This window comes from Triplophysa rosa, linkage group LG1, assembly GCF_024868665.1.
Source record: "Triplophysa rosa linkage group LG1, Trosa_1v2, whole genome shotgun sequence".
In the NCBI taxonomy this organism is placed as follows: Eukaryota; Metazoa; Chordata; class Actinopteri; order Cypriniformes; family Nemacheilidae; genus Triplophysa; species Triplophysa rosa.
Genome location: NC_079890.1, coordinates 7,340,215 through 7,367,142, shown reverse-complemented (window position 1 = coordinate 7,367,142; position 26,928 = coordinate 7,340,215). Strand labels below are relative to the sequence as shown.

General features: G+C 50.1%; 1 protein-coding gene across 1 annotated transcript in view; it reads left to right on the top strand.

Annotated features, from left to right (window-relative positions):
* The first annotated feature begins 10,533 nt into the window (after window positions 1–10,533).
* ehbp1l1a (EH domain binding protein 1-like 1a) overlaps window positions 10,534–26,928 on the top strand; it is a 49,173-nt gene continuing 32,778 nt past the window's right edge. The window contains exon 1 of the mRNA XM_057348508.1: window positions 10,534–10,724. Coding sequence (XP_057204491.1) covers window positions 10,565–10,724 — 160 coding nt within the window. The 5' untranslated portion in view covers window positions 10,534–10,564. The remainder of the gene's footprint in view (window positions 10,725–26,928) is intronic.

Here is a 26,928-nt window from a genome sequence, read left to right as displayed (position 1 = left end):
AAACTTTTATCCAGGGGGAAAAAATCCATTCCGGTATGAAATTACATATGGCAAAGAAACCATGTCTTGCTTAAATAAACTTCTGATTTTCTTATTATTTGATTTAGTAGAAGCACTGTTTACCAACAAATGTTTCACATGGGTCTAAAGAGTGGCAAAATGATGATGTAAAGGAAAAACCTTTAAAAAGCATAAACACTCCTTTTGGAACTGTAAAAGCCAGTTTTCCAAAACATAATTTCTGAACTGTTTTATAAATGAAATCATGCTCGATTGAGACAAAGGCTTTATAAAAATGTAGGAAAAGAACACCGCTTCCTGGGGATTTTTATTTTATTTTTTTATTGCACTTTGTACTTCTTCATGGGCAACAGCATTATCACAAAAAATCCAATCACTTTCAGATATAACTTTAACAAATTTATCTGCTCTGAGCATTTAGGGCTGCATTTCCCGATAACGTTGTCTATTAGCATGCTACGAAGACTCTAACGGTACACCTTAACTACAGGTATAACTTTTCTACGTGTGTTCCCTGAACTATACCTCAGGAGGTTACTTCCCTATGTGCCACATTAACAGGTGCTGTCCATGGTGTCCATATGCACACACTTTTTCACTGTGTTATTTAAGATAGCGGAGTTCTTTAATAGAATACGCACTTCAGAAATAGTTTAAATTGCATATACTGTATTAGGACTCATAGAATCTCATAAAAATAATACAAATAGCAAACTAAATCCAACCCTGGATAGTTTATTTAATTTTGAAACGCTAACCCGCAACCCAAATGTAGCCTATATCATGCCTCAACCTGCTACATTAACACTGGTCTTTAAAAGGGACATTTATATCAGGGGTTCCCAAACTCTGGGTCATGAAGAGGGCCGTGCAAGTAGCTCCCAATTAGTATATTTTGGATTGTGTTGAGTCATGCCAATGCTGCAGTCCTCAGCACTCTCCACTTGATGGTGCGTCGTGCAGCGAAGACTACAGGCAGGTAAGTCAGCAGACCCACATGCTTCCCCGGGGCCCCATCCCTGGCGAGACAGCCATTCTCCCAGCCACAGAACATCCCCCCACGGGGACGGTGATGCAGATCTCCCCTCTAGTCCCTCTGTCGCAGCGTCTGGGGGCGTGGTTACAGCTCCCCGGCCATCGCGATGGCTGGTGAGGACGATCCTTCTCGGCTACGCGATCCAGTTCACCAGGCGCCCGCCCAGGTTTCCGTACATCCGGTTGTGTCCTTCATGCCACGAAGCTTCGCTGTCTGTTGCAGCGACCGAGAATGCATCTCAGGTTCCTCAGCCGAAAAGGAGAATGAATGGACTGGCATGCCATGCCATTCGCAAAGTTCATTGGCCTTTTAAAAGTACAATCACAGATGATAGGTTCTCAAGTTCAAACCCCATTCTGTCGACACAACGTCTTGTTCCCTCTATCAGGGAACGGAGGTTACATCCGTAACCGAGACATTTCGTTGTCTTCCATATTAAAATGTTAGCAGTATGAAACGTCAACATGTGGATTATAACTTAGCAACTAGCTGGTAAAGAGGTGTTCCCTATCTGTCGGTCTCTCGACGTTGTGTCGAACCGACAGAATAGGGTTTGTCTTGAGAACCTATCATCTTCTGAGTATTTAGAAAAGGCCAATGAAAATTGGCGAATGAAATTTGCATGCCGGGCTCCTCCCCAGATCTCCGGGTATAAGAGGGAAGCCGGCGTGCTCATTCATTCACCTTTTGTTCTTCAGAGCCTACGCATCTGGTGAGCTTCTCTACGATCTTGGTGATCATTATTTCGGCTGGAATCTATGACGTGGACAGCGGACGGTCCCTTCCTGCAGTGACTCTCCCCTGGGCGTCTCGGCAGTTCCGGAGGTGTTCGAGCAAATTTCCTTTTCTAAAAGAGCAAATTTCTCCAGCGTGGCTTGTCCCGCTGTTCTCATGGGTGCAACACACTCATCGAGGAAGGGGACGGACACAATGCCTGCTTCCAGTACGCTGGGGCAGACGTTGTGGATACGTCCTGCCCGCACTGCGGGCGGTGACGATTCAGACGTTGCGTCACAGGTGGCTGTGTTCCCACGGGACTCAGCCACCACCTCGTTTGCTCCCCGTTCCGTGGCGGCAGGACTACGGCCCTGCCGTCCGCTATGGCAAGCAGCGAGGGTGATATGAGGATTACTGTGAGCGATAATCCGCCAGCCACGGCTCACGGACCGTTCACACCTCGTCTCGCTCGTCTGACCGTTCCCCAGGAGACGGTCCACCATCTTATTCCTCAATCACGTATTCGGACACGATGCGTGATGATGAGATGTCTCTTGCAGCATCGGGGGGTGACGTACTGCCATCCGACTCCGACGATTCCTCGGGCTCCCTCCCTCGGGGGGTCGAGCCCAGGAAAAAGCGGACGTCGAGATGTCGGCCATGCTTTCCCGGGCCGCCGTGAGTGTTGGGTTGCAGTGCCTGCACTGCCTCTCCCGGCGCTCGCGGCTGGCTACATGGCACCTCGGGTTTGAGCGCGGCTCCAAGCCGCGCACGCCCCCAGTGCCATGTTTACCGGAAGTGCATGAGGAACTTTGTAAGACCTGGAACGCCCCTTCCCGGCACGTTTCACGTCAAACAAAGTTCTGTCACCCTCTCTTCCCTCGAGGTTGAGACAGCTGAAGGATACGTCGGTGTCCCCCAGGTGGAGTATACCGGGGGGGCTCGACCTAGACTCCCGTCCAAAGCATGTGTTGTCTCGGCATCTCTGGTGTCGAGAGCTTACATTGCGGCGGACCAAGCTGCCTCCTCTCTCCACGCTATGGCTCCTGCCAGACCAGGGCATTGAGAGAGCTCCACGAGGGTAAGACCGACCCAGCGCTTATGCAGGAACTCCGCGCCGCCACCGACCTTGCTCTATGGGCGACCAAGGTGACCACGCGGGCCCTGGGTCGGACGAGGTCCACACTTCTGGTCCATGAGAAACTCCTCTGGCCAAACCTTGGGCAGATGAGTAACGCTGAGAAGGTCCGCTTTCTCGACGCACCCGTCTCGCAAGGGGGGGCTGGTTGGTGTTACTGTCAAGCCGCAGTGGCCCCGCTCACCCCCCGCCCGTCGGGTTCTCGACAGTAAGAAGCAGTCCTCCGTGCCACAACTCGGCCGCCTCGGCCGTCGAGTCCCGTGCACTGTCTGCTTCCCAGCAGCCCTGGTCCTCTTCGACGCCCTCCAGCTCTGGGGCGCCCCCCTTGGAGGAGCAGCGAAGAGGAGACCATCGCCCCATCAGCAGCCGCGGCGAAGCAGCTGTCATGGGAAGACCTCAGGGGGATCGAGGCTACCATTGGGCCCGACCCCAGCCGCATCGCTGGGAAGTCGGATAAGGACGGATCCTGCCCCGTCTCTCCATCTGCTGGCCCCCTCCGGGGGGCTAGCGCCCACTTACTCTCAAAAAAAGGAGAGTTTCCTCTCTCTCTGGGTTACCTCTCACCCTCTGCACGACGGTGAACGGCAAACTCGATGTTGCATCATGGCGAAGCGCAATGTCGAGTATAAACTGGGGTACCTCAGCCGCTCTCACCCTCTGCACAACGGTGAACGGCAAACTCGACGTTGCGTCATAGCGAAGCGCAATGTTGAGTATAAACACCAGCCCTCAGCACTCTCAGTCAGACAGTGCGTTGAGCTGCGCAGTCGCCAGGCCGGAAAAACAGCAGAGCCGATCTCCTCCCTGGGGTACCTCCCCCGGCAAGGAATCCGTACTGCTAGCCATCGAACCACCCCCCGGGGGGACGATGAAAAAGATCGTACCTTAGTCCCCGTCTCATTCTGGGAGCCTGTCTGGCTTCCCAGGCTGTCAGACTGGCTAGGGAAGACGATCCGTCTCGGCTACGCGATCCAGTTGCCTCACGCCCGCCAAGTTCAGCATCCGATATACCTCAGTCAGAGGCTAGGATGTTCCCGTACTTCGGGCCGAGGCCGCCACCCTTCTGGTGAAGGGAGTGATCGAGCCCGTCTCACCAGCCGAGATGTTCAGCAGGTTTTACAGCCTGTACTTCATTGTCCCCAAGAAAGGCGGGGGGTTGCGCCCTATATTGGGTCTGTGTGTTCTGAACAGGCACCTACACAGTAGCTGCCTTTCAGGTTGATCACGCAGAAGCGCATCCTGACGTCCGTCAGGTGTCAGGACTGGTTCATGGCAATCAACCTGAAGGACGCGTACTTCATGTCTCGATCCTCCCTCGACATCAGCCGTTCCGATGGTTCGTGTTCGAGGGACAGGCATATCAGTACAGGGTCCTCCCCTTCGGTCTGTCCCTGTCTCCACGAGTCTTTACGAAGGTCGTGGAAGCTGCCCTCCTTCCCCTTAGGGAAGGAGGTGTGCGGGTACTAAACTATCTCGAAGACTGGCTCAAGTTTGGCACACTCTCGAGATCGGTTGTGTACACACAAGGACCTGGTGCTCCGGCACCTAGATCGGTGGGGCTACAGGTCAACTGAGAAAAGAGCAAGCTCTCCCCGGTGCAGAGCATCCTCTTTCTTGGTATGAAACTCGACTCTGTCCTCATGAGCGGCCCCGCTCTCCACCCAGTGGGGGGCGCGAGACCCGCGACGAGGAAGCCCGCACCCTCGCGGCCTCCCAGAGGCAGCGCGACTGACTAGTGCGCCCGATCAGTGTTTAACTGCCTGAAGATCAGACAGTCAGCGGTCCCACTGTAACAAGAGGCTCCTGGGATACATGGCATCCTCGGCGGGGGTGGTCCCCCTCGGGTCGATGTACATATGACCGCTTCAACACTGGTTGCAGAGTCAAGTTCCTTGGAGAGCGTGGCACACCGGCAGCAGGCATATGGTCACATGCTTTTCTGCCGACACACCCTAACCCCCTGGTCTCCATGACCTTCTTGCGGACAGGGGTCCCCTTTGGGATGCCTCCCTGCAAGGTTGGGGTGCCGTGTGCAACAAGCAAGCAGTGTCGGGCGGTGGACGGGCCCCCGCCTGCGTTGGCATTTCAACTGCCTAGAGTTGTTGGTTGTGCTACTTGCATTAGGAGGCTACTACATCTCGTGCAGGGAAGCACGTGCTGTTCCGGTCGGACAGCACAGCTGCTGTGGCACTCACAGCAGCTAACATGACTCGCCCGACGCCTCCTCCGCTGGAGTCAGCAGGTGATCAGCTCCCTGCGAGCCACACACATCCCAGGTGTCCTGAACCAGACAGCCGATGCGCCCTCTCGTCAGTCGACGCCTTGCGGAGAGTGGCGACTCCCTCCCCGCGCAGCCGGCTAATTTGGGGCAGTTCGGCCAGGCACAGGTGGTCCTGTTGCCTCCCCGGACTCCACCCATTGTCCGCTTTGGTACTCCCTGTCCGAGGTACCCTCGGCACGGATGCCCTTGCGCACAGCTGGCCGCGGGACAAGCGGAAGTACGCTTCCCCCCAGTGAGCATCATTGCACAGGTCCTGTGCAAGGCCAGGGAAGAGGAGCATCAAGTGGTACTAGTTACGCCCCTTTGGCCTAACCAGGACTTGGTTCTCGGAGCTGAGGCTCTGACAACAACTCCCCGCTGGCCACTCCCCCTGGTTCCCCAGGGGATGGGGCACGTTACGGCATCCCAGGCAAAACCTGGCTCCATGTCTGGACGGGACGAGGAGATCCTGAGTGATCCACCCCCGGTCTGGTTGGGACGTCACTCAGGCTAGGGCTTCGGCCACTGGGCGGCTATACGCCCATAGGTGGCGCCTCTTCTCGTCCTGATGCTCTTCTCAGTGAGAAGACCCGCGGAGTTGCTCGGTCGGGTACGAGCTGTCCCGTCCTCAAGAGAGACGGGGGAGTAACCTCTCTCCCTCCACACTGGGAATGTATGTAGCCGCTACGGCCGCTCATCATGACATGAAGGGGCGCGAGAGAGTGACCACCTTATCCGCGCTCCGTACCCTCTTGCGACCTAGGTGGCGGGCCTCAAGAGGCCCCGCCCCCTTCGAGCCTCTCGTGGTTGCCGCTCTTTCTCAGTCTTGATAAAGACGGCTTTCCGCATGGCACTCACCTCCAAGAGGGTAGGGGATCTACAAACACCCTCCGTGTCCACAGATTGCCTAGAACTCGGGGCCGGGATTCTCACGTTATCTTGAGACCCCGCCCCGGCTACGTGCCCGAGGTTCCCACCACTCTCCCGAGAGACCAGGTGGTGAACCTGCAGGCGCTCCCCACCGAGGAGGAAGACCCAACCTATCCGTGTTGTGTCCAGTACGCGCACGGCGCCTCTACTTGGACCGCACGCAGAGCCCAGAAGCTCTGAGCAGCACTTTGTCTGTTTCGGAGGTCAGCAGGAGGGCTGTCTCCAAACAGAGGCTGGCGCACTGGATCGTGGATGCCTTCGTTAGGGCATGCCGATCTCAATTCGCCCCTGCCCGTTGGGAGTGAGGAAAGCACACCCCTCGTGTGCACTGGCTCAGGGCGCCTCTCTGGCAGACATCTGCAGAACTGCGGGTTGGGCTATGCCTAACAACTCCGTGAGGTTCTAATACCTACCCGCGGAACCGGTGTCAGCCCGCATCCTGGCAAGGTGTGGGACCGGCAGCCGGTAGGGCGTACGCCTGCGGAAGCCCTTCCCCCTCCGGGGGGAGCAGTGGCAATCCCGCCTCACTTCTTTCCCCTCGGGTAAAGAACAGGCATTCCATCCATCACTAAGCACCCTTCCAGGGGACAGGCTGGGCAGAGCAGCCCTGCCCCCTTAGGCCGGGGAACAGTTGAGTTATCTCCCACATAGCTCTAACCGGACCTAGTTCTCCAGACGTGGTAACCCCCCCTCCGTGGGCTGTTCCGTCTGATGTATCCTCATGAATGGTTCCCACCTTGGCAACCCATGACCTCCCCAGGTGGACTCCCACCTTGCTGTTAACTCCTGCAGTCCGCACATTCCTCCCATGAGTTCTCCCCTGTTGGTGAGACCATGTGGTGTCTCCACTAATTCCTCCCTACGGTAGGTAGAGGCCTCTGCAGCGTTTTTCCCCCAGGGGGGAATAATGCTTACCCAGTGGCCCGTACGGTGCCGGGCGGCTTCTCGCCATTTAGAGAACTAGGCCTCCGCCCGTGACGGCCGGCGATAGGGGCTTCCCAACTTTGTGTAAAGCTCTGGGTCCCCCGTCCTCTCCACTGGAGGGTCATAATTTCGCGTTAGCGTCTTTGTCTGACTCGCCCAGGCCAGTCAACGTCGCTCCGCAGAGATTGTGACGCGGCTCAGTGCTGTGGCGTTTTCCACAGGAACCCCATTCTGTCTGTTCGACACAACGTCGAGAGACCGACAGAAAGGGAACGTCTTGGTTACGGATGTCCCTCCATCAGGGAACCGAGGTTACATCCGTAACCAAGACGTTCATCTGCAAAATGCAAATAACAAATAAATATAAAAAAGAAACTGCTTAAGGAAGGCTATTGACTCATAATAGTATTATGAGTCAATAAATTGACTCTGAACATTGCCTATTTAAAATAAAACTGGGATTTGAGCAAATTTGTCCAGAGCTATATCAAAACTGTCTACCTATGTTGGCCCCGCCCCAGAACCCTGAAATATGTTGTGGCTAGAAGGGATAAAGCTACGGACAGAAGTGGTGCATGATCTCATCATAAAATTAAAATAAATTACATTGGCTATGCATACACCTACCCCATCCCTACCTTACATTAATAAAAAATAGTAATTAACTGTTGTTTAGTTTGACAAAAATTATATGGTATTGAAGTTCGCATGCCCAGTGTAGGTAGTTGTATCCCTTCTAGTCTTTACCCTAAAATGTTAACTCACTTCTGGGGTTTGCATACAAAAATACGTCATCTCTGCGGCTCCCTATGTGGTTCAGGTGGAATGTAATTAGTATGGTGGAATGGCTGATGGGAGTGGGAATGGCTGAAGTCCTAAAATTCTGGGGAAGAAACCTCTGGTGGCCCAGAGGCGCCTCTGTGGTATTTGTGACACACATTCATTCCCGTTTAGTGGTTTTAATTTTTCTTGTGATGAATGAACAAGTTTAATTGTAATATTAAAACTAGATAGTGAAGTAAGGATGTTGCTAGCATGATGCTAACATTAGCACTGGCTGTTGTCAGACTCTGTGCAAACAAAAATTAATCTGGATTATTACAATTAATTGCAAAATGAATGTTTGCAAATGTAAACCGATATTTCCTACTGACACACTACAGCAAAATATAGAAATAACTGACTTAAAACCATTTTTTAGCTGGTGAAAATACTAGTGTTGTAACAATTTTGGCCATTATTTTATTTATAAAGTGCTCATTTTATAAAGAACACTGCTATCTCACATAATGCAGTGAAGCATTCCCTGCATTGAGTGAATAATTGATTGTCAATTGATATCATTATACATTTGTCATGGCTCTGCATCACTTAGTCATGATTTTCTTGGTTCTGTAGTAGAGTCATGACAAAGCCTTATGTTTTATGTGAGAAAACCATGAGTTTCCATGTTTTTACTTCTCATGTGTTTTCTTGTGTCTTGTCATTGGCCCCGCCCCTCTCGTTTCGCGTATTGCTTCCCGTCTGTGTTCCATTACCTTCACCTGCCTTGTGTCATTATCCCTCGATTGTCTTGCCCTTCAAAAGCCCTCGTCTTCTCTGTCTCGTTGCTCGTTCATTGTGGTTGTTCGTGTTCGAAGCTGTTGTGTGTGCTCTACTCTCACTGTATCCTGTGAGAGCTATTTGGCTCACGTTCCATGTTGGATGTTCCCTGTTCCTGAGGCTGTTCGTCTTTTGTAGTAAGTGTTAGTTTAGTCTCCGTCTAGTGTTTATTAGTCTAGTGTTCAGTGAGTCTTGTGTTGTGATTTATAATTATTATTTTTCTCGTCCCAGTTTTGTACCCCATCGCGGGTCTTTTGTTTTGCCCTGTTTTTGTGTGAATAAAGTCTTGTCTGTTAAGTCCTCATCTCCCTCGCCTGCCTGCTATTGGGTTCTCTCCCACGTACCGCCTGACAGAATGAACGAGCCCATTCGAACCCAGCAGGCGCCTCCCAAGGACGGCAAGGCGTCGTCCCCCCGATCCGGCCTAGCCCACTTGCTTCTGGGGTTCCATCAGGGGAGTTATGGGGACCGGGAGTTCGCCAGAGCATTCTCGGCGGTGGCAGAAGCGACCGGGTTCAATGACGCGGAGTTGAAGACAATCTTCTACTGCTGCCTCACCCGGCGCCTCACACCGTCGGAGAAGAGGCTGCTGGCTCCTCTCGGGTTCGCGGATATGGTCAGGTATGTGACCAACCGGGATGATCCCGGGAGTGGGGTTCCATTTGGAACTTCAGCTCCACGGTCGAGCATCCCGGGGGGTCTCGTTCTGGCTGCCGCTGCCCGGGGGGACTCAGTACCCTCTGGCTGGAGCTCCACGGTTCCCGGTTCTCCTGGCGGCGACCGTGGCGAGTGGGGGAGGAAGGACTCTGGGACGACATCTGGGGGTTCCCTCGATGCAGAACTACCTCCGGTCCCCACGGGTCCAAAAATCTTACACTAAACCATGTCAAATTATCCATAATATACCCATGAATTCAAGTTAGAAATGTGGGGCTTTTATAATGTGAATTTTAGATAAAAAGTATTTGTGTAAAAACCTATTAAAAATATTTTTTATTTATTTATATATACAGTATATAAAAAATCATAAATCCAAAATTGAAAAAATGTGGAGTAAAAACATTAATAAACAGATTAAAATGGCATTTGTTAAAAGAAAAACAAATATTTTGTTACAAAATTACATTTTGTAATTTCATCTCTAGAGACCCCAAAGACCGTGAATGTACACCCCAGACGAAGAACGCATAATTGTTAATTCAGCAACTCCGTCATGGAGAGCCCCTGGTAACATGGCACGTAAGACAGTGTTCTTAAGGCTTGTCAACACTGGGCCAATAATCACATGCACTTATCGACGACATTTAATGCCTTGTGACTAAACAAAGGGCGCCAATGTAAGTGTGCACACAGATGCGCCAAACGGCAGGTGTAAAAGCGTATTAAAAAAAACGCGTCGGGCTAGGTTTTTTGTATGACCAATGAGATTGGCACTTTTGTTCACGTGCCTGTAGCTGCTGAAGTTACTGTAAAACACGACTTGGTGGCGCTCAAGCAAAAAACGGTCTTGCCAAGCACACATTTATACCAACGACGAAGAGGAAGTAAGTAGACAAAAGATGCATCGAGGCAAAATTAATTATTTTTCTGTGTGACAAGCGAGTGTCAGAAGCATAAAGCTGCGCAGTGCCATTTTGTGCACCGGGGTATTTCTGTTTTTCATTACGCGCCAAGCGCCATCTATGTCAGGGAGTGAATTTGCACGTTCACTCTGCTCATCACCAGTGAAAATCTCTTGGGTATGAATGTCGAAAAAGCACGTGCGATTATCGTCTCGGTGTGGTCAAGCTTTTAAGCAGACATCTAAGGTATAGTTCGGGGGACATGCCTAGAAAAGGTATACATGTAGTTAAGGTGGAACTTTAGTGTTTTCGTAGCGCGCTAAGAGACAACGTTATCGGCAAACACAGCCCAGAATTCTAAGACCGTATTGTATATGAATAGGTTGGTATTTGCATGTGTGTTTCAAATTTTGTGTTTGCAGGATGCCAGTCAGTATGTGCTGAGTGAGATGCAGGCCCTGGAGACTGAACAGAAGAACATAGATCATAGGGCGGATATTGTGGAGAGGAAACTAAGAAGCCTTATTGAATCCGGTAAGTCAGTATACTGTAAATTAAAGGTTGCAAATTAAATCAGACATTGTAAGACAACAAGAAGAAACGTTCCTTGGATGTTGGATAAACTAGAGCAGTCCAAGCAAGGTCCGACCATACTGGTAACCATACGACAAATATAAGTAATGATTTAAATATCACAGTATTACATATCACTAAAAATGACCTGTAATGCTCAAATGTAGCAAAAATCACGTAGTGTTATAATTTTTTACTTCCACTGTGTCATGGATAATCATGTACTGTCAGTGTTGGGCTTGTTACTCAAAGAATGTAATATATCACTCATTACTCATTTACTCTTTCTACACTGAACAAAATTATAAACGCAACACTTTTGTTTTTGCCCCCATTTTTCATGAGCTGAACTCAAAGATCTAAGACTTTTTCTATGTACACAAAAGGCCTTCTTCTCTCAAATATTGTTCACAAATCTGTCTAAATCTGTGTTAGTGAGCACTTCTCCTTTGCCGAGATAATCCATCCACCTCACAGGTGTGGCATATCAAGATGCTGATTAGATGCTGTTCTCTTCACGGATGAATCCCGGCTTTCACTGTACAGAGCAGATGGCACGTGTGGTTGAGCCATAACCCTAACCCAGCCATTAAAGAGGAGTGGACCAACATTCCACAGGCCACGATCAACAACCTAATCAACTCTATGCGAAGGAGATGTGTTGCACTGCATGAGGCAAATGGTGGTCACACCAGATACTGACTGGTTTTCGGACCTGCCAATACAGTAAAACTGCACATTTTAGAGTGGCCTTTTGTTGTGGCCAGCCTAAGGCACACCTGTGCAATAATCATGCTGTCTAATCAGCATCTTGATATGCCACACCTGTGAGGTGGATGGATTATCTCAGCAAAGGAGAATTGCTCACTAACACAGATTTAGACAGATTTGTGAACAATATTTGAGAGAAATATGCCTTAGAAAAAGTCTTAGATCTTTGAGTTCAGCTCATGAAAAATGGGGGCAAAAACAAAAGCGTTGTGTTTATAATTTTGGTCAGTGTAATTTGTTACAATACCCATTATATTACTTTTCTTATAGATGCTTATCAATTCCCAGTTTTTGACACCAATGTGGAAAAAAAATAGTAAAACATTTAGAAATCAAACTGTATTTTCACCTACAGATGTGGATGTTAAGAATGCACATCTTTTCATGTAGCCTCATGGAAATGTAACATGATATCACGTGGATTCCTGGTTTCTAAGAATTGAAATACATAAGTTGTGCTTCACACAGGTGGCAGAGAACACACTGCAACAATATACTGTAGTGCAGTGGTTCTCAAATTGCGGTACGCGTACCACTAGGGGTACTCAAAGAGACCCTAGTGGTACATGACAAGACAGGAAATAAAAAACTCTATATTTTAATTTCGTGTTTTAAAAACAATTTAAAATGTTATACATGATTGATAAATATGGAATACATCTCGTATAGCCTATGTGCAATTTTAATATAGTTATATGGATTATTGTTTATGTATCATTGTTTGATGTAACTCAGGCGTGATAGGCAGCTCAAACACAGAGCGGAAGCAGACAGGCGCGTGTGAGTCGCTCACTCTCTCTCATTTGATGACCTGCGTGTAAATTAAGCATCTTATGTATTTCTGCACTTGAACTGCAGTTTAAAGCTGTTGTTAATGTTGTAAAGTGCTAATTCAACTCATGTGTGCATCTACTTGAGGATCAATTAATGAAGCGCGCATTGTGATTTAGTTTTGACGCGCTGCCTTGACAGGAAACGCTGCAGTAAAGTGTGAGCTTGAAACTTGAGAGGAAACGCTGCAGTAAAGTGTGAGTTTAAAACCTGACAGGGAATGCTGCAGTAAAGTGTGAGTTTAAAACGAGACAGACTTACTTAAAACAGACCCTATAATAACACACCGGTCCCATTTATAATCTGATCTCTAGATACCTGTTTGTTATATACAGCTGTTATCTGCATGTTTATGCATATATTTATACTTATCTTCTTTGTTAAATATTCTTTCCACATTGTCTGTCTTTAATCTACTGTAGGTTTGTAATCTTGCTGCAAGTACCCACAAAGCAAATAAATCCCCCATAAGAGTTGTCACGGTCCCTTCTGCCCCTCAGTGTTGCCCTTGGCCAGTTTCCCCGTGTTTTCCCCACCGACTACATTACCCATCATGCATTGCACCCAGTCGGCCATTTTGTGTTTACCCGCACCTGTTTTCATTCACTCATTACCCGGACTCTATATAAACTCACCTCTTTCTCTGTCAGGTCTAGTTATTGTTTGCATGTCACTATTTCAGACCCGTTTATTGCCAATTTACCCGTGGATGTACTTGCTTATTTACCCACTTACCTGTGGATGTATTGCCAGTTTACCTGTGGATATACTTTCTTGTTTACCATTTACCTGTGGATGTATTTGCCAGTTTACCTGTGGATTAGGGCTGCACGATAAATCGCAATTCCCATTCAAATCGTGATTAAATCGATGTGGCTATCACGATTGTGAAATCGCAAAGGCTGCGATTATGTTTTATGTGCAGCTTGTTCGTGAAGCACGGCTCTGTGATCTGTGGGAAATGCTGCTCCATCTGAAAGCACTGACCGTTTGAGATGCTTAAAATGTGCATTTAAAAAATCATCACCCGTCAAACATCATCATTATAAATATACTTTAAAATCATGAAATACCTGAGGAGGCTTGAAAAACAGTGATAGAAAGATGCCAGATGCAGATAGTAAGACCGCATTTCCTGGTTACACGTCTGGCACTTCTTCTATGGAGCATTGGAGTTTCTGTACAAGAGCACCCCCTGGCTTTCGGATGCAGCTGCATTTAACTAGTTCCATCATGACCATGTTGTGAAATATTTATATCTAAATTCTACAGTTTGATTGCATTCTCCCCTGAACTTACCAACCTGGGCTGCGTTTCCCAAAAGCATCTTAAGTCTACGTTAACCGTAGCTGGTATTAAGATCAATTTAAGGTTACGATACTTTTGGGAAATGCAGCCCTGTAAGGTTTCACCTACGTTCCATTTCTGTAGCTTGTGCTCTTGTTGCTCTGCACCGGCGTGGCTCTGTGCTGCTGTAGCTCTAGACAGCACTTGAGTTTGTGGCTGATTGGTGCAACTTGTTGAACCGCATGCTTTGATACTCTGAATTTGTGAGTTCGAATCCCGTGTTGTGCGATTGAAACATTTATATATGAGTTCTACGGTTTGATATTATTCTCACCAGTGCTTATCAACCTGACCCCGGCCTACTTGCCTCTGGCCACGGCCCTTTCTTCTTCCCTCTGGCTCCCTCCCTGGAAGCTGCCGCTAATGTGAGGCTGCCTTCAAAACATCTCCTGCTCGGTCTGTCGATCAGTCACCCACAGTACCACCGCATGCCCCCTAGTCACCCCTTCCATCCCTCCATGCCCGGTCTCGCCCCACTTCAGATTGACATCTTATGTTCTGCACCTGCCGAATCGCCCAGCTAAACCACCCGCACCTGATCCTGCCAACTCCCACGACATATGCATGAATTTCAATGCAGCCGGTACCTGCACACATGCAATCTTTGCGGCGGTGCCCATGCCCGCCTTGTGTGTGTCATGATTCTACCTTTTTTGGTCATGCTTTTCTTAGTCTTGGGGTAGGATCATGACAGACCCACGTGTTTAGTGTGAGAGAGGCATGGCATTGTTTGTTTTGGGCATGCCATGTGCTCGTCTGTGGTCCTGTCCCCTTGTTTCCCCGTTATCTCTCTTTAGTGTTTGATTCCCTTCACCTGCCTGTCACTAGCCCCGTGTAATTATCCCTTGTTAGTGTTTCCCTTTATTAAGCCCCAGTTCCCTCTGTCCAGGGCCTGTTCATTTTGTAAGATTTGTAACGTGTATACTTTGTACGTTACGAACTTTTACTGACTGCCCTAGTCTTAGTCGTAGCGCTCCAGTCATAGTCTCAGTATCTAGTCCTTAGTACGGGTTATCCCTTCTTTAGTCATAGTCTCTATAGTTCTTGGTTTTCTCTGCTACTCGTCTCCAGTGCCTAGCCTTTTCTTTTAGTTCTTTTTTGTTCCCCTCAGTTCTCATTGGCGTCCCGGTCCTCGCAGCTCTCTTCACCAAGGCATCGCTCTCACGTCCAAGTTGGAGTCCCAGATCTCTCAGCATTGAGTTTCCGATGGGTCGAGACATCTCCCCGTTGCGAGTTATCCCTTCGTGGGTTCTATTCTCCCTTGTGGTTCGGATCTCTCTCCTGTGGGCTCTGTCGGTTCAAGTCTTCTCCCCGCGGACTCCCGTGGTCTTTTGGACTGTTATCGTTTGTTTTGTGGACAATAAATAACTTTTTCTATACCCGCACTTGAGTCTCCGCCTCCTCTGTGAAAATCATGACAGTGTGCCCCTATCCAATAAAAAATCTAAAAATATTTATCGGCTCCTGTGATAGTTTCTCGTTTGTCTTTCGGATTGTCCCACCACCCTGACACTCACTCTACATCTCGCACCTCCTCTTCCTCGCATCTTCCGCTCACACCTTAGAGGATACGATATCCCTAACTAGCTCATGCTGCGGCGAGCTCAGCTTATGGATCAAATTCCTCAGGCAATGGAACAGCCTGTCCTTTTTCTACAGCGACATGTTCTCTCTTCCCGTCAGCATCCGTTTGTTTTCCGATGCCGCCACCTCGGTTTCGGGGGGTTTTACCTAGGCCGCTGGTTCGCATCATCTACCTGGCCCCCCAGCTCCTAGAATTTCCTCAGTCTCGCATCCTGAGCCCTGTTCGAGCTATACCCGCTGGTCGTCGCGGCCTCCCTGTGGGGGAATGAATGGTCTGCCTCCAGCATCATTGTTCATAGCGACAATGAGGCAACCGTGCACTGCATTAATAAAGGCCATTCCCACTCTCCCGCTTTGATGCCTTTTCTCAGACGCCTCATCTGGATATCAGCTTGCGATCAATTCATTTTAACGGTTTAACACGTCCCAGGGTCAAAAAAACACATAGCTGATGCTCTCTCCAAAAGGGCCTCTCACAGCTTCAGATCCAAGCGCTCGGCCGCTGGACATCAGAGGCTTCCAAAAGCTACATCAGGTCGGACCGCACCCTCATCAGAAAGTCCCATCGAACCCTCATCAGCCGAATTGTCTAGCTTCAGCCCTCCAACCTGGTAGCAGCGCTCGTGCCCTTAGGGCCTTAACCCTCCTTATCACGCCATACCCAACGAGGCTTCCACCTCCACAGCCTCAATCCTTACGTTGGGGGGTATGCGTCACCCGGCTGCTGTCCTGCGTAAATGCGCCTGTAACAAGAATAACAGAGTAGGAAGGAAGAGGCTGGAATCAGGGATGACTACTGCTGGCAAGTAAGCCTTTTTTATTCACCAACACAAAAATTCCACTTGCGCTTCTCGCGCTAATCTTAACTGCCCTTCTCAGACTCGTCAACTCAGTCCTTTTCATCTCGCTTCCGGGTTCTCGCACTCTCTCTCCGTCCGCATCTACCAGCAGTAGTCCCGATCTCTCTCCTCGATCGGCTCTGCTTCAGTGGCTTTAATGCCTCCCCACGCCACTTGCTGGAATGAGACACAGGTGTTCGTGATTTTCGTCTGCCACACTCAATCCCCGCTCGTCTCCCCGCTCTCTCTCCCGCTGCAGACTTCGCTAAACCACGCCCCTTCTGCCACATACCCCCACCGCCCGACTCAGGCCGGGGAGCCATCCGGCCTGCAGCCTCCCCCCCCCCTGCCTGGAGAGGAAGTCGGCCACAGCCATCTGTGCACCCGGCCTGTGGATCACCTTAAATTTGAAGGGCTGAAGGGCTAGATACCAATGGGTGATCCGGGCGTTGGTATCCTTCATGCGGTGGAGCCACTGGAGAGGAGCGTGGTCTGAACAGAGGGTGAATTCCCACCCCAAGAGGTAGTATCTGAGGGTGAGGACGGCCCACCTGATGGCCAAACACTCCTTCTCAATGGTGCTGTACCTCGCTTCCCTCTTGGAGAGCTTGCAGCTGAGGTACAGCACCGGCCGTTCCTCACCCTCCACCTCCTGGGACAGGACTGCACCCAGCCCCCTGTCCGACGCGTCGGTCTGCAGGAAAAAAGGAAGAGAAAAGTTAGGAGAATGTAGGAGCGGCCCGCCGCACAGAGCAGCCTTTACTTGGTTAAAGGCCTGCTGGCACCGCTCCGTCCACTGGACCGGATCTGGTGCTTCCTTTTTAGTGAGACCAGTCAGCGGGTTGGTGAGCTCCGAATATTTAGGTACAAACCTTCTATAATATCCCACCAACCCCAGGAACTGTCTCACCTCCTTTTTGGTCTTGGGCCTCGGGCAGGCTGCAATCGCTGCAGTCTTATTAATTTGGGGACGCACCTGCCCGTGACCCAAGTGGAAGCCCAGATACTTGACCTCCACCCGCCCAATTGCGCACTTCTTCGGATTCGCCGTGAGCCCGGCCTCCCTCAGCGACCTCAGGACCGCCCTCAGATGCTCCATATGCCGCTGCCAGTCGTTGCTGTGGATGATAATATCATCCAAATAGGCAGCAGCGTATGTCGCATGGGGTCGGAGGATCCGATCCATGAGACGCTGGAAGGTGGCCGGAGCCCCAAACAATCCGAACGGAAGTGTCACGAATTGGTGTAAACCAAACGGCGTGGTGAAAGCTGTCTTTTCTTTGTATACTGGTGTTAGGGGGATCTGCCAGTACCCTTTTGTTAAATCCAGTGTCGAATAAAAGTTAGCAGCACCCAGCCGGTCCAACAATTCGTCGACTCGCGGCATCGGGTAAGCATCGAATTTTGATACGGCGTTAACCTTGCGATAGTCCACGCAGAACCTAAATGAGCCGTCGGTTTTGGGCACCAAAACTATCGGGCACGCCCAGTCACTGGTGGACTCTTCTATCACTCCCAAATCTAACATGGCATCCAATTCTGCCTGAACCACCTTTTTTGTGTGTTCAGGTAAACGGTAGGGTCTACTACGCACCACTACCCCAGGCTCGGTTTCGATATGGTGCTGTATGAGGTTCGTTCGGCCAGGAAGGGGAGAGAACACGTCGGCAAACTCCGCTTGCAGGCGGGCCAGGTCAGTGAGCTGCGAGGGTGAGAGGTGGTCTCCCCTTGGGGCCAGGGCAATGGATTGTGGTTTTACATTTTCCTCCGGCCCGAGATCCTCCTCTGCGGACACCACCGTCGCCAGCATCACTGCCTCCACCTCAATCCATTTTTTTAGGAGATTGAGGTGGTAGATTTGACATGCCCCCCCCCCCATCTGATCGGATAACCTCATAATCGAGATCGCCAACCTGCCGTGTGACCTTGAAGGGTCCCACTTTGCAAGTAATTTGGAGGAAGACGTTGGGAGCAATACAAGCACTTTCTCTCCCAGGTTAGAGCCCCGGTTATACAGACGGCTCTGTTTGTCCTGGGCCTGTAGCAAATTCTCCAGAGATAGCCGCCCCAGTGTCTGGAGTTTTGCTCTCAGGTCCAAGACATACTGAATTTCGTTTTTGCTCGGTGAAGGTCCGTCCTCCCAAGTCTCCTTCAGGACGTCTAGAACCCCTCGGGGTTGACGCCCATACAGAAGTTCGAAAGGGGAAAACCCCGTGGAGGCTTGGGGGACCTCCCGTACTGCAAATAAGAGGGGCTCTAACCACTTATCCCAATTCTTGGCGTCCTCGTGCACGAATTTACGAATCATAGTCTTCAACGTGCGATTAAATCGTTCCACCAACCCGTCCGTTTGTGGGTGAAAGACGCTGGTGCGAATCGATTTAATGCCTAATAATTCGTAAAGTTCGCGTAACGTACGTGACATGAACGCCGTGCCTTGATCTGTGAGGATCTCGCGGGGGATCCCCACCCGGGAGATGATACAAAACAGTGCCTCCGCCACACTCTTGTCAGAAATGCTACGGAGCGGCACTGCTTCTGGGTACCGTGTCGCATAGTCCACCAGGACCAATGCGAAACGGTAGCCTCGTGCAGATCGCTCTAACGGCCCAATGAGGTCCATACCAACTCTCTCGAAGGGGACCTGCATCAACGGGAGAGGGCGCAATGGCGCTTTTGGGGTGGCCGGCGGGTTTACCAACTGACATTCCCGGCAAGATGCGCACCACCTGCGCACGTTGTCGTGAATGCCCGGCCAAAAGAATCTGGCCAGGAGGCGACTTAGTGTATTGCCCTGCCCTAAATGACCTGCCATAGGGTTACTATGAGCCGCCTGGAAAAGCATTTCCCGACGGCTCTTTGGAATCAACAACTGGGTAATATCCTCTTTTTCCTGAGTGTTTTAGTGGCTTTTTGTCACTCGATATAACGATTATTCCTGATAGCAAAATACGGATAGGAGAGAGGACGTGCAGGCTGAACCGGCTGCCCATCGATGGATGCGACCTGCTCAAACGCTCGCTTCAGCGTCGCATCCTGGGCCTGCTCTAGGGGGAAGTCATCCCGATCCGAGAGGAGTAATCTCTCGATCTCGCGCGCCTCCCCTGAGTCAGGTGCCGACGGGCCTGGTTCCACACTGCCCGTGTGCACGGAACCTCGCCTACCGTGCTTGCTCTTTAACCAAGATACATCCGCACAAAGTAGACCCAATAATTTAGGAAAAGCCGGCCAATTCGTCCCCAGTATCAGCGGATGTCTGAGGTGAGGATTAACCGCCACCTCCACACTATGCTTTTTTCCCCTAAATTTAATGGGCAGCCTCAATAGGGGGTATTTTACCACATCCCCGTGCACACACCGCACCTGAACCTTGCGGCTTTTACCCCCTGCCATGAGCCGAACCAGATTTTGGTGGATGGAGGTCTGGTTACAACCTGAATCCACCAACGCCTGGTAGGTACCCCCCCAATACTCACGGGTATCTGGTATAGGCCAGCCGGACCAGGGGCAGCCCGTGGCGTGTCAGGGACCCGGATTAGAGTTCCCACCTCCATCACTGGACACCGATCGATGAAGTGATCCGGGTCCCCGCAACGCTACCAGCAGTAGTCCCGATCTCTCTCCTCGATCGGCTCTGCCTCAGTGGCTTTTATGCCTCCCCACGCCACTTGCTGGAATGAGACACAGGTGTTCATGATTTTCGTCTGCCACACTCAATCCCCGTTCGACTCCCCACTCTCTCTCCCGCTGCAGACTTCGCTAAACCCCGCCCCTTCTGCCACAGCGCCTTTTGGGGTGCGCTCTGGGATCGGGCCGGTTCCGAGCTCGGTGCACTCGCCCCGATCGGGCTTGGGGCCCACTCCCCGGACAGCACACCAAATACGCATACATTTCTACCATCGCTCTAATGTTGTTATTGTCGTGGCGAAGAGTCGATCTGCCAATGTAGAAAGAATTCACGAAGACCAGAGAGCCAGGTTTCAAGAGGTTTCAATCTTTATTTGCTCGAGCAATCAAAGAGAGACATACAGAGTTCATCTAATGATGTCCAATGAATACATGTCTGACTCCATCTTTTATACATTGTTCTCAAGTTGTTATCACAGTTCAAACCAATCATGTTTTACCTGACATCATCTTCTACCAACCAGGTTTTACATGACATCACTTATTTTTATTAGTCCATCCCCTTATCACTCGCTACAGTTACATTTCACGTTACAGTTATATTTCCGGCCTACCATATTATGATTTAATCGGAGGGAGCGCCTTTCAATAAACACATATGTATATCATGTGCTCTTTATCTTGACACCTTTCCGGGGGATTTTCGGACGATACATGATTTAACATTGGTTTTAAAAAATGAATGAACTCATGGTTTAGTGATAATGAGCACCCCAGCGTCCTTGGCTGTATGCGATAAGTTAAACTCCTCTACAAAAAGTGTGTGGTTTTATTAAAAATGAGCTCATTGTTTAGCGTAAGATTAAGCAACCCAGCGTTTTTAATTAAACTTCTCTACAAAAGTGTGTGTGGTGTACGTGCAAGTTCCTGTCTTAGTGTGATAAGATATTTGGTGTGTACACAGGTGTTCAAGTGTTCAAACTCATACATAAGGCCCATAGCCCTTGTTAAGATCAGAAAAGAACTCTATAACTACCTTTAAATGTATTATTTTATATAAGAAAACGTCTCTGTTACGTTTGTAACCTCGGTTCCCTGATGGAGGGAACGAGACGTTGTGTCGAACCGACAGATGGGGTTCGTCCCTGAGAACCAATCGCTTCCGACTACTTAGAAAAGGCCAATGAAAATTGGCGAATGAAATTTGCATGCCGGACTCCACCCCCGGAAATCCGGGTATAAAAGGGAGACGGCGTGCTAAATTCATTCACCTTAGTTCTGAGGAGCCTGAGACCTCTCACGACTGCTGCAGAGGACAGCACGTGTTGTGGCAAGGAGGACACAACGTCTCGTTCCCTCCATCAGGGAACCGAGGTTACAAACGTAACTGAGACGTTCCCTTTCTGTCGGTCTCTCGAAGTTGTGTCGAACCGACAGATGGGGTTCCAATGGAAAACGCCATAACACTGTGCCCTGTCACAATCTCAATGAAGCAACGGTGACTGGCCTGGGCGTGTCAGCCGTGACGCTACCGCGAAATTGTAACCTACCAGTGGGTAGGTAGGGGGTCCCAGAGCTTTCTTGAAAGGTGGGAAGGCCCCTACCTTCGGCCTCACAGGCGGCGGCCTTGTTTCTCTAACAGCGAGAAGCCGCCCGGAACTGTAAGGCCACTGGGTAAGCGCTACTTCCTCAAGTAGGGGATGCGCTACAGAGACCACTTCCTACCGCAGGGAGGAGTCTAGTGGAGATACCAACATGGTCTCACCGAAGGGGGAGAACTCATGGGAAGAAAGTGCGGCTGAAGAGTAAACCACGAGGTGGAGGTCCACCTGGGGAGGTCATGGGTTACCAAGGTGGGAACCAGCATGAGGATACACCAGACGGAACCGCCCTGCTGGGGGGTTGCAACGTCTGGTAGCACTAGGTCCGGTTAGAGCTATGATGCGAATAACTCCGGAACCCTGCCTAAGGGGCAGGGCTGCTGTGCCCAGCCCGCCCCAGAAGGTGCTTGCTTAGTGATGGATGGAGTGCCTGTTCTTCGCCCAGTGGGGAAAGAAGGGAGGCTGGATCGGTATACTGACCCACTTGAGAGAGGGGGAAAAGAACCAATATAGGCGTACACCCTATCAGTTGCCGGACCTACATGTTGCCATGCAGGACGCGGGCTGACACCAGCTCTACGCGGAAGTTGTAGAACCCCACGAAGGTGTTGGGTGTAGCCCAACTCGCAGCTCTGCATATGTCTGTGAGAGAGGCGCCACATGCCAGTGCCCACGGGCGATTTAGGGATTGGTAAACTGCCTTGACAGCGTCCACAATCCAGTGGGCCAACCTCTGCTTGGAGACAGCTCTCCCCTTCTGCTGACCTCCGAAACAGACAAAGAGCTAATCCAAGCTCCTGAAGCTCGGTGTGCGGTCTAAGTAAAGGCGCAGCGCGCGTGCTGGACACAACACGGACGGGGTTGGGTCTTCCTCCCCAGTGGGGAGCGCCTGTAAGTTCACCACCTGGTCCCGAAAAGGAGCGGTGGGAACCTTGGGCATGTAGCCGGGCCGAGGTCTCAGGATAACGTGAGAATCCCTGGGTCCGAACTCTAGGCAGTCAGGGGACACGGAGAATGCCTGTAGGTCCCCTACCCTCTTGATGGAGGCGAGCGCCATAAGGAGAACCGTCTTCATCGTGAGATGAGGAAGAGCGGCATCCCCTAGGGGCTCGAAGGGGGGCCTGGTGAGACCTGTCAGGGCTACATCCAGGTCCCAAGAGGGTATGGAGCGTGGACGAGGCGGATTCCGCCTCCTAGCGCCCCTTAGGAACCTAATGACCAGGTCGTGCTGCCCTAGAGACTTCCCAGCAACTAAGTTGTGATGAGCGGCAATGGCGGCTACATACACTTTCAGTGTGGACAGGGAGAGGTTAGTCTCGAGTCTCTCTTGTAGGAAGGACAGCACGGACCCGATCGCACAACTCCGTGGGTCTTCTCCTCGAGAAGCACACCAGGTCGAGAAGAGGTGCCACTTGTAGGCGTACAGTCGCCTAGTGGCTGGTGCCCTTGCATGCCACAGGGTCTGTGCAATGAGGCTCACTGGGGGGAAGGCGTACTTCCGCTTGTCCCGCGGCCAGCTGTGCGCTAGGGCATCCATGCCGAGGGGACCCTCGGTCAGAGAGTACCAAAGCGGGCAATGGGTGGTTTCGAGGGAGGCAAACAGGTCTACCTGGGCCTGCCCGAACTGCACCCAAATGAGCTGGACTGTGCGGGGGTGGAGTCGCCACTCTCCGCGAGGTGTCGACTGACGAGAGAGCGCATTGGCTGTCTGGTTCAGGTCGCCTGGGATATACGTGGCACGCAGGGAGCGGGTCACCTGCTGACTCCACCAGAGGAGGCGTCGGGCAAGTTGTGTTAACTGCAGTGAGCAAACGCCACCCTGACGATAGATATACGCTACTGCCGTAGTGCTGTCCGACAGGACCAGCACGTGCTTGCCCTGCACGAGAGGTTGCAGCTTCTTCAGTGCGAGTAGCACGGTCCACAACTCTAGGCAATTGAATGCCAGCGCAGGCGGGGGCCCGTCCAAATCACCGACCCCCCGAGGGAGGGAGCTTCAAGGAATCGTCGGAGTCAGATGCCAGTAAGTCACCCTCCGATGCTGCAACAGACATCTCATCATCACGTATCGTGTCCGATACGTGATTGAGGAACAAGACGGTGGGACCATCTCATGGGGAATGGTCAGACGAGCAAGACGAGGTGCGAACAGTCCGCGAGCCAGTGGCTGACGGATTAGCTCTCACAGTAATCCTCATATCACCCTCGCTGCTCGCCGTAGCGGGCGGCAGGGCCGTAGTCCTGCCGTCACAGAACGGGAAGCAGACGAGGTGGTGGCTGAGCCCCGTGGGAACACAGCCACCCATGACGCAACGTCTGAATCGTCAACCGCCCGCAGTGAGGGCAGGACGTATCCACAAGGGCTGCCCCAGCGTACTGGAAGCAGACCTCGTGTCTGTCCCCCTCCTCGATGAGTGTGTTGCACCCACGAGAACAGTGGGACATGCAACGCTGGAGAAATTTGCTCTTTTAGAATGCTCTTTTTAGACGGTGTGGCACCGTCTGCTAGCTCGAACACCTCTGGAACCGCCGAGACGCCCAGGGGAAGTCGCCGCAGGAAGGGACCGTCCGCTGCACCACGTCGTAGAACCGGCAATCTGGAGTTGCTAAGTAGTAGCGAGAGTTGATCTTCATAAGCGAAGGCTCCGAAGAACAAAAGATGAATGAATGAAGCACGCCGTCTCCCTTTTATACCCGGATTTCCGGGGGCGGAGTCCGGCATGCAAATTTCATTCGCAATTTTCATTGGCCTTTTCTAAGTAGTCGGAAGCGATTGGTTCTCAGGGACGAACCCCATCTGTCAGTTCGACACAACGTCGAGAGACCGACAGAAAGGGAACTCAGTAATATATTTAGAATATAAGAAAAGTCAATAATATGTCTAGAAAAACCACCACATTATCTACATAGATGAACTCGTGAAAGTGCTTACGTGTGCAGCTGATTGGCACGACTTGTTAAACCCCATGCTTTGAGACTTTGATGTTGGTGGTTAGAACCCTGTGTGTAGCATGTGTAACGTTTATATGTGAAGTTTTTGATTTGATTTAATTCTCACCTTCTCTTCATAACCTATTTGTTTCTCACATACGTTCTGAGTCTGCTGGTTTTACTCTTTCAGGTACGTTCCGTTTCTGCCTTTAACACTCTCGTTGCTCTGCACCGGCATGGTTCTGCGCTGCGCTTGCAGATGCCTTGGGAGGCTTGGCCCCGTATCGCTGCTTGCAGCCATATTCACTATTATTATTATGACTTTTTCTAATTTTATCTGACTTTGTAAAATACCTTTTATAGGCTATGAGTTACAGCCTAAATTTACAATTGAATGTGAGGATGGGATATTTGCACTGTATACTGTAGTGTAAATACTCTCTAAAAGAATAACTCTACAAAAAAGGTTTTGTATCACTTTTTTGTTTTGGGTATTGTACAGTTTAAAATGCAGTCAATCCCATTATGAAATATGATAATATAAGCACTACAGTAATGTTCAATCACACATAATAAGCATGTAAAAAACATTAGTGACTGAATTGTTAATATTTTTTGCCATTTAAGCAGTATATTAACAGTAAACTCAGTTATGGTTCCGATGTTTTTTGTGCTCTGTTGCTTGCTGTAAATATGCTACTGATCTGTCAAAGCATATTATTGAATTTAGTATGCATGACAGAGAATTAAACACGACTGCTCTCTATTGGTCATGTGTTTTCTAAGCCAGAGAATCACACACAGTTATGCGTGATGTAGCGAAACATCGCAGGATCCTTTTTCTCTGTGAAGCGCATTCTTGCATACATTTTTATCATGGTTTTATTATAGTAAAATGTATTAACCATGTTGGATAGATTTCCATTTGTATTAGCATAGTTTTACAACAACTAGGTTAAACTAGACAATGGTATACTACATTATGGTGTAATCAGGATTACTAAAAATACATTGCACAAAAGACGTGAAATGTGAACGTCTCCAAAGACTTTAGTGAAGATGAGACCTGTGATCTGCCAGGACATTCACAGCTAATGTCAATTAAAGGGCACATATTTTGCAAAATTCACTTTTAGAATGTGTTAAAACATTAATACGTGTCCACAGTGTCTGTAAAAAAGCAGTCTAAAATGTAAAAAATGTGCTCACTCGTTTTTTAATAATTTGCGTAATTCAAAAACCTTATTGGTAAAAGCAAAGATTTGAATTCTGCTGTTAATGTCATCACTCAACAGCAAAGCCCGCCCAGCAGTGGTTGACGATCTGCCATATTTGCTTAGACACAGCCCCATGTGGGAAGTACAACAGTCGCCATTGTTAGATCGTCACTGGAGCTACACAATGTCTGCGCCACGGAGGCACTACAGTTTTTCTGTATTGGGATGTACCGACCAGCATAACTGTCTCCATAGACTCCCGCAAGCTGAGTTATAGAGAACAGCATGGTTAAATTTCATTTATGAAGGCAATGTCCCGCTGAGAATCGGTAAAGTATTTCACGTTTCCGCCAATCATTTCACGCCGGACTGCTTCACGAATGAGGGCCAGTACAATGCTGGACTTTCAACAAGGTTGCTACTGAAACCGGGAGCAATACCAACACTTCGTTCCCAGTCCTCATATCCAGCAGAAGCAGTATCACACCTCATATTGTTGCTGATTAGTCTTTCAAAATCGCCACTCTTAATGGGCTTGTTATCGCGCTATATTGGTAATGTTGCTAACAATAGAAGTACAGCGTCTAACTGTATTTATTGACGCTGCCCTCACATGCTGTCGGGCTTATCGTAAACAATACGTAAAGTAAGGGTGACAGTACATGATAGAACAACGTTGAAAGCGTAGTATAAGTGTAGTAACGCTAAATTATACCTGCTCGACCTCCATGCAGCATTTATTCTCTGGCTCTGTAGGAATTTTACTGCAATTCCCACATGAGCACCTGCACAGCGATTTATACATTATCATGACAGACCATGCTAATGCTTATCGATCACTTGAAGAACGTTAATTTCACAATAACTGCAAAATTACAAATAGTACAACCTTGTCATTGGCCCCGCCCCCTCGTTCTCTCGTTCAGCTTTCCCTGAGTCTTCCATTACCCACACCTGTCCCTTGTTAATTATCCTTTGTTTGTCTCCCTATAAAATGCCCTCGTGTTCATTGTCCTGTGCTCATTCATTGTGCATACCTGTTTGGATGTTATCGTGTCTTGTGCTGTGTACCACGATTACTATTTGACCCTGTGGATTGGCAGTGGACCCGGCAGCCTCTCTACCACCAGCTAGCCTCCGTGGCAGGCGTGGACGGAGAGAGTCGTGGGACTCCCCGTCCGACTCCTCCAACAAGGAGCTAGTCGTGCCCCCCATTGCTTCTCAGCAGCCGGCCACACGTCCCGTGGGCCGGTCAAAGAAGAAGAAGCCGAGGAGGGGGGCACTCCCCAGTCCTGTCCAGCCACAGGCGCCCAGTCCTGCCCAGCAGCCGGCAGTCCAGCCAGTGATTCAGCCGGTGTCCAGTCCAGTGTCCAGTCCAATGTCCAGTCCGGTATCCAGTCCAGTATCCAGTTCTGTC